This window comes from Echeneis naucrates, chromosome 1 (assembly GCF_900963305.1).
Source record: "Echeneis naucrates chromosome 1, fEcheNa1.1, whole genome shotgun sequence".
In the NCBI taxonomy this organism is placed as follows: Eukaryota; Metazoa; Chordata; class Actinopteri; order Carangiformes; family Echeneidae; genus Echeneis; species Echeneis naucrates.
In genome coordinates this window covers 16,294,586-16,302,248 of record NC_042511.1, presented here as the reverse complement: position 1 = coordinate 16,302,248, position 7,663 = coordinate 16,294,586, and the positions used below count along the sequence as shown (strand labels likewise).

The 7,663-nt window shown below is 39.0% G+C and overlaps 1 protein-coding gene across 2 annotated transcripts; it reads left to right on the top strand.

Annotated features, from left to right (window-relative positions):
* The first annotated feature begins 601 nt into the window (after window positions 1–601).
* LOC115047913 (uncharacterized) lies at window positions 602–7,409 on the top strand. Of its 2 annotated transcripts, none has more exons than XM_029509137.1 (11): window positions 602–726; window positions 2,052–2,200; window positions 2,302–2,458; window positions 3,060–3,446; window positions 4,100–4,381; window positions 4,474–4,497; window positions 4,687–4,788; window positions 4,907–4,937; window positions 5,228–5,277; window positions 5,392–5,426; window positions 6,612–7,409. In XM_029509137.1, exons 1-11 carry the CDS (start codon window positions 627–629, stop codon window positions 6,693–6,695), a joined length of 1,401 nt encoding a protein of 466 aa, XP_029364997.1. In that variant the 5' UTR covers window positions 602–626; the 3' UTR covers window positions 6,696–7,409. The 2 variants fall into 2 exon arrangements, with proteins under 2 accessions (XP_029364997.1, XP_029365005.1); XM_029509145.1 differs by having other exon boundaries at window positions 614–726; window positions 2,116–2,200.
* Window positions 7,410–7,663: the final 254 nt, after the last annotated feature.

The following is a 7,663-nucleotide window of genomic DNA, read 5'->3' as shown; positions in this document are numbered from 1 at the left end:
GCTCAACTTGTGCATTTTCTCAACAGAAGTCTTTATTCTTTATTTGGAACAACTACTGAACATTAAAATGACATAATAAGCAAAATTACGATTTTAAAAGCGTTATGCAAGAAGCAGTCTGTCAAAAGGCCTTATTGACTCAAAATCACTGGAAACAATAAATAAGACCATAAAACTTCCCCCAATTTTATTGTATCACGGGAAGTGAAAGAATGCAACAGCTTTGCAATTACATTTATAAATATGAAAGTGCTAATGCGGTGGATGACGTGCTTCTGATGTTGAATTGCAGTACACTTTTAATTTAGACATAGGAGGAGGAGAACTTAATGTTGTGGCCATGCACTACTGTATCATCGCCAACATCCTGATGCCAACAGGTGACAACCCTGGCTTCTTGACAATGGAACACTTTCATATGTGCCTTAGTGAAATGTGAGCCAACTATTTATTCTCATCGTACTGTTCATATCCGACCAACTCCTAAAAAGGAAGTGTGCTTGTAGGTTTGACTTCCCGTAGTGTTCTGTCTTTAAGAGGATGTGATACATATGAAGAAAACAGTAACAGAGACCAGAGGAGGGAGAGAGACAGAGAGAGAAGCTTCAGCAGTGAGGTGCTTTCACATGTCAGACAGTCTTATTCTTGTCTCAAAGATGCAGGTTGTTAATGGGGGACGATCATTTTGGACATTTATTATGGTATTTACCTCTCCACATCTTTGGGGTGAGTATAGCATGAGAGACATTTATTAATAAGATCTTATTATTGCTTATTTAGTTTGTGAAGAACAAAGAAGCAACAACAATCTATTTCATATATATATATTGCATAAACTGTACAATCAAAGAGCTCTGTTGATAACATGCTTTAATTGTAATTGTAATTTTATTCAGTTATCATAATACAATATGTACAAACAAGCCAGCAACATCGTAAGTTTACAAAGGATCATTTGTGTGTGTGTGTGTAATGCAGTGAATGAACAGGCTCAGGCAGGAGCAAAAAGCTTATAACTATGTCTAACCTACATTCTCATTATTATGGTATACCCTTCAAAATAAAAGAAAGCAACAAGATCACTGAAATTTGTATCCCCCAAAAATAACTTTACAGAGCAGTCTCCCGAGGACCAGCAGTGAATTACACATTTTTAGATTTGCACTTGCATCATTGGATAATTTTGCTCCAATATCCGAAAAACATCTCCTTTTAATGCTTTTTTAGCTTTTGATACTGTAAACTTAGACGGACCGCCGAGATCATTCTTAATCATATTCCACATATTAGGACGAATGTTTGTATAATGGCAGGAAGTGACACTGATTTTTATCTGAACATTATTTGATAATAAAAGAAGTCATCAAGTTTCATAACACAGGAATGTGCAAACAATGGATTTCTATGAGTATTAAATCTGATTTATTTATAATTCGTATGGCTCCTTCATGGAAGATGTATTCAGAAGATCCTTTAAATTTTTATCAGAACAAACTAAATTTGTGTCATCTGCAAAAGTGATCAAGTTTGATACATCTGAAACATGACAAATATGATTAGTATACAATATGAGCAATATTGGACCGATCACAGTGCCTTGCGGTACTCCACAGGTGATCTCCCTAAATCCTGATACCATATCTTTAATTTGTACACACTGCCATCTACTTTGTAAATAGCTTTGAAGCCAGGTGTAAACTATGGCAAGGAGTCTATATTTCTCCAGTTTCGTCAATAATTGTGTGTGATTTATAGTGTCAAAGGCCTTCTGCAGGTCAATATATATATACCAAGAGAATACTTTCTCTTATTTCAGCGAACCTTATAAATCCATTCTGCTTTTCACTTAATATTATTCTTACCATCTGAATTAAAGGTTACTTGTATTTTTTAAATATCCTCAGCAGCTCCAATCATCGGTTTGGTACAAAGTACCAGTACACTGAGTGTCACCACATGTAGAAACCACTGTTACTTAACCAACGTGAAATTTGTCAGACCTAACTGATTCCTGTTGTATTGTATGTCACACCCTTCTCTCTGTTGTCTAGAAAGACTTTATGCATCCACTTCCTCTCCCACTCTTCTGGCACCTACCTTGAACATCTACTTTAGGTCAAAGGACACAGGAATCCTGACCTGCAAGGTTCCAGAGGGCCATCGTGGGGTTCTGTTCATGTTGTACCAGTTCAGAGAGAAGGTAGCGTGCAGTTTTTTTGCGAATGTGTATGGTTTTTAGAGTGTTGGTACCACAGGGCTACTATGATTTTATTTTTCATTTACTTCTTTTCACTCGTGTAGGTGGACTCCATAGAGCTGCAGTCCGGAGCTGAGGAGGCTCAGTTCACCGTCCGGGTACAGGAAGAGAATTTAGGCCAACTCTTCTGCTGTCTGTACAAAGACCAGGAAGGCCGCTATAGCGCATTCAGTCCCTATTTGCAGTTGGAGACCCAAAAAGGTTTGTGTTTGTGTGTGCGTTTTTGTTTTTTTTTTTTTAAATCAGTATGATGATATAGATATAGATAGAAGACACATCACTATGGCTCATTAAATGGAAACTGCCTCCAGTGCAGAAGATAAAGCAGAAAGATGATGAGGTCTAGGCTGTACCTTTAACTTTAAACAAGAAACACAGGATTTATAGTTTGAGTTGATCTGTTCACTCACTGCTTGGTGGTGATTCTACATGTGGTATAGAATAATAAACACTCCCATCCGCTCCTCTCTAATCCCCAAACCAAAGTGCAGCATGCAGGTGCTCTCTGTGGTCTCTTATTGTCTGTTGCCCTGCGGGTGTGTAGTGGTAGTTACATCCTGCTCATATAGAAACCACACACACACACACACACACAAACATCAAAAACAATGTGAACTTGCTTGCAGTGCTGATGATTACAGAGGGAAGTCTTGCAACCAAAAGAGGTCAACCAAAAGAGGTCACCCAAAGGCGACAGCATTTATTTAAGGCTTTATGTGACTTCAGGGCTAAGGCTTCATCAATAAAAATAAGGGACTGCAGCAATGTAAAGATAACTGGGTCTTTTTCCTCACTTCCCCAGACGCTGCCCCAACCCGCTCCATGCCCTCTTTCCCTCCTCCAGTCTTGACTGTGAAGCCATCCACTGGTGTGGTCAAACCTGGGGACATGCTGTCTTTCAACTGCTCAGTCCCTGCTCCTCCATCACAGTCACGCTTCCAGTCTGGCCACACCAACAAACCAATGACCTTCCTGCTGTTGAAAGCTGGTGAGCAGACTGGGGAAACATCTGCTGTGCTCCAACCTCTGGCCAGTCAGGCATCGAGCCCTCAACCTCAGCCTGGACACTTCGCTTTGGGGCCAGTGACTCGAGGAGAGGCGGGAGAATATGCCTGCATCTATCAGATCGTCAAGAAAAGGCGACTGGTGAATTCAACTCTCAGCAACGTGGTTCAAGTCTCTGTCACAGGTGAGAGCAGCCCTGACACCGTTTCCATATCAGGACCCATAACATCTGAAACAAACCTGGAGTACCTTTCTTGACAAGGAATGCAAAGTGGCATCTGTGCATTAAACTTCCTGTTCGATTTTGATTTATCACTGTGAATCTAACACACATTATCCAAATGAGCGTTATTAATTTTTCAAATTACATTGCCTATTCTGTAGAAGGACAGGCCTTGGTTTGCTATTGCATTGGCTGTAAAAATATCCTGTCAACTGAATTGATTACTGCATTCATTTTTGGAAGGGGGACTCTGCAAAAGAGCTGATTATTAATTGTAAAATCAGAATATGATGGCAGTTATTAAGCTATTAAACTAAAAAAGTAATTAGACAGACAATACTGGAAAATGAATTTCATGGCGCCCAGGTTGACATATTTTGATTACTTGTTTTCTGTGATGAGCATTTTTTTTTTCCAGACTAAAAAAACCCCAGCATATTTATATTTGAAAATCTCTACCTAATGAATAGTGTTTTATTGTTTCTTTAAAAATGACCAGAATTAGCTAATCAACTGATTGATTGGGTGTTCCAGAGCTAGCTGAATGTAGGAACATGAATGTGTTTTGCTTTTTTCAGCCATTTTGTGTTTTCTTGGGTTTTGTCTGCTGCCAGATGCGCTTCCACCGGCCACTCTTGTTCTCCAGCAGCAGACAGATGCTTGGCATTTGCTCTGCACAGGGTCTCCTGCATACACTGGTGCTGTGTTCTCCCTCTACCTGGCAGATAGTGAAGTTCCCATCGCCACTCAGCGTGCCAAAATGATCCACCATCAGTCAGCTTTCCCGGTGCCTGTGCAGGAGGCTCTTATGGTTTCGTACCAATGTCAGTACAGTGTCTTACTGGGAAAGAACTGGGCCCACTCTGAGCGCAGCCGCCCTCTGACTGTAACAAGAGGTAGCAATATAAGCTTGTGCACTGTGCTCGTTGTGGTCAGAGTGCAAGTCTTTGCAAAAATGTAGATCATTGCTTCTTTTTTTATCTTTCAGGAACTTCAGCACCTTCTTCACCGGGTAGGCGTACTGCAGCACGTCACAATGTTAATCTAGGATTTCTCAGATGAGAGAAACGTATCACTAAATTTGTCATCAGATGTATCATGATGGTGCGAATGAGGCACAAAGAAAATAATTACTGGATAGCTTCTTCTTTTGTGGTGCTCCTTTTTGTGTCTTACAATAATACTTGTGTGATGTCAGCAGATTTGTCAGATGTGGACTGGCCTCTCATACTGGGCTCTTTTTCTGCTGTGGTGTTGTTGCTGTGCTCAGTGGCACTCGTGGTTGTGGTGGCACACAGGAGAGGCATGTCACACACTGATCTCTGCTTTTACACTGATGCATTTTACTCCACCATTAAATTTATCCTAAATGAACAGCATTGTTTCCCCATTAACTGCTCTTCTCACTCTCTTCCAAACAGTTAAGGCAGCAGCTGAAAAAAGGAAGAAAAGGTATCAGCTTTTTTAATATAGTCTTAACAATGGCTGAATTTAAATCATCAGATGGTCATATTTGTCTATACGGAATAGTTTTCCATCTTAAGGGAAATGAGTTTGATTTATTAGACAAAGGTTTGACATATAGGCATTCATTAATAATTGCTTAGAATTAAATATGTGATATTGTTTCAACTTGCGTAATATCTTGAAAAGAGGGTTAGTGTATTAATGAACTTGCTTTTACACATCTACAGCGTGAGTACATGAATCCCTTTAACATCTGCTTTGTTGAACTGTCTCAGACAGGACGCACAGTTCTGGACTCAAGTCCACGCTAAGGACCACATCGTTGGTGAGTTAGACTCCTCTGGATTTGCAGCTAATGCAGGTCTTTCTTCTCTTAATATTCCAACTGGAGAGCTACGCTGATGTAAGTGACCACTGCTCCTACTTTTTTTTTTGACAGATCTTACACTCAGACATTCAGGCTTCACTTCTCAGGTAAGTATTAATCAAAACACAGATCTCTAATACTAATTCACATTTTCAGATGGCATCAATCAGCTGATAATGAGCTTACATGAGCGCCCTATTACATTTATGCCTCATTAAACTTGTAGTGTTGTGTTTTGTGTCTTTAGCTTTCCAGTAGCAAACTTCTTGGGATTAATTCAGACTTCAGCTCTCAGACATCAGTCCTCCTCTTTCTTTTGGTATTTCTGGTATTTCAGCAGCCTCTATGTTTCTGCTGCAGGAAAAACAAATGTAAACTTGTCTGATCCCTTTGCTGTAAACAAACACACACACCACCAGTCACAAAAAACACACTGCTAGCTCAAACACACACATATACCCCATTTGTGCTGACGTGCGGTCTTTGGGTCCAGCTCTCATTAGTTGTAATCACTTTCATGAATTAGCCTTATAAAGAGCTCTTGTTACACTAAAGTCTCTCTTCGGGCTCTCTGTTGGTCTCTGTGCACTCTGACTGAACAGTAACTGCAGAGGACGTCATCATCAGCTGACACAAAGATTAACCAGCTCTCACCAAACAGCTGCAGCAGATAATAGCCGTTTTAGATTTGTATTGTTCTTACCAGTCAGACAGATCATCTCATTCCAAGATTGATTTAATCTAGAATAGCATCTTGTTTTTTCGGTATTACCTGGCCTCATTTTACAATTTACAAATTTTTTTGCCTGTTGAGGTTGGCAACTCAAAGGCTTTTGTGATCCAACTCAGGAGTTTATCTTTAGTGCAGGTGGATGTGAAAGTCAAATGAAATCCAAAGAATCGTTTCCATTGTAGAAAGAAATCTGATAATTGTGAAGTTAGCAATTTGACAGTATTGGAAAGCAGAAGTAGTAAGTAGTAAGTAGAAGTAAGACTGAATTACCATAGAGGGGAATCACAGAGATTTTATATAAATGTATTTCAAGAAATGTTCCAAGATTACTTTGAATAATAACTAATGGATCCTGTATTTCTTCAAATACTAAAAAACAATCATACAGAAAGAGGAATGCAGGCAATAAAGGTGGTGTCTCATTTAGGTACTATGTGACAGGAGAACATATTTAACAGTGAAAGCAGCGGTAGGCTGTAGATAATGGCACAGGAAATAACAAGCTGAGCTCTTTAATAGGTTATCTGTGTGTTTATATTTTGTTTATTTATGTGTATAGGAATGGGCCGATGGGGAGACTGAGACAGCCTCCAGATCGCAAATGTGGAACTCCCTCTCCACGTTCACAACCCCCATCCATTAGAAATAGATGTTCCTTTGATCTTTCGCTTTCTCTCTGTGTGTTTATACTTTATCACTTTATCAGAGCTTGTCAGGATAGCAGCCCATCAGCTGGCGTTACACAGCAGGACAGGAAGAGCTGTTTCCCAAGTTCCTATTTCACGTGCAGCAGTAAAACAGTGCAATTTGACAGGATGTGACGTTTGGTGTTTGATCCTAACATGTAATTGAGCAAGGTCATTTGAAGTGAGCTTGTTTTGTCACCTTTTCAGAGGTCAAGAATCATCACAACAAAATCAGTATTTAAAGTGCCTTCAGCACTTACAACTGGTACTTTCATCGCTATCTACTAAATTAGCTTTCGAATAGGAAGTTTTGTCAAATATTAACTGTTCGACCTAAGCAATGCTCTTTGTAGATATGCAGATTGTTCCAGCACATCAACATTTTGTAATGTCTATTTTTTTTACTTAATGTGCACAATTGAAAATAGTTTGTTCTTGCAGTTAATAAAATGTATTTATATATTAAGCCAGGGGGAAAAAAAGCACACGAAAAGACAAAAAATCAACAAAATGAGAGAATAGTGACTGATGAAGATGATGACACAACTTGCATATTACAGATGCATTCCATATATACAATAAATACTAACCTACATACACATATGCAAACACTTGTAAGTAACCTGTTACTTGACATGATTATTTTCAATAGTTTTGTTACCTGTTCTCTATTATCTGTGTTTACATTACTCATAATTTATATTAAATAAAGCTTTTTTAATTAACGGGTGCATGTTTAGACATTTTTCAATTTCTACTTTAATTTGTTGAATTGTCTCTTTTGTGTGGTCAGTTTACTGAATGAATGTGATTTAAAAACTTGGGTAACTTATTTGAATGTAACTGAGCAGCAGCATGGCAGAAAACTCCCCGATGGGGATACTGATGAAATACACTTGAGTCAAGGGGTCATATAACATATAAC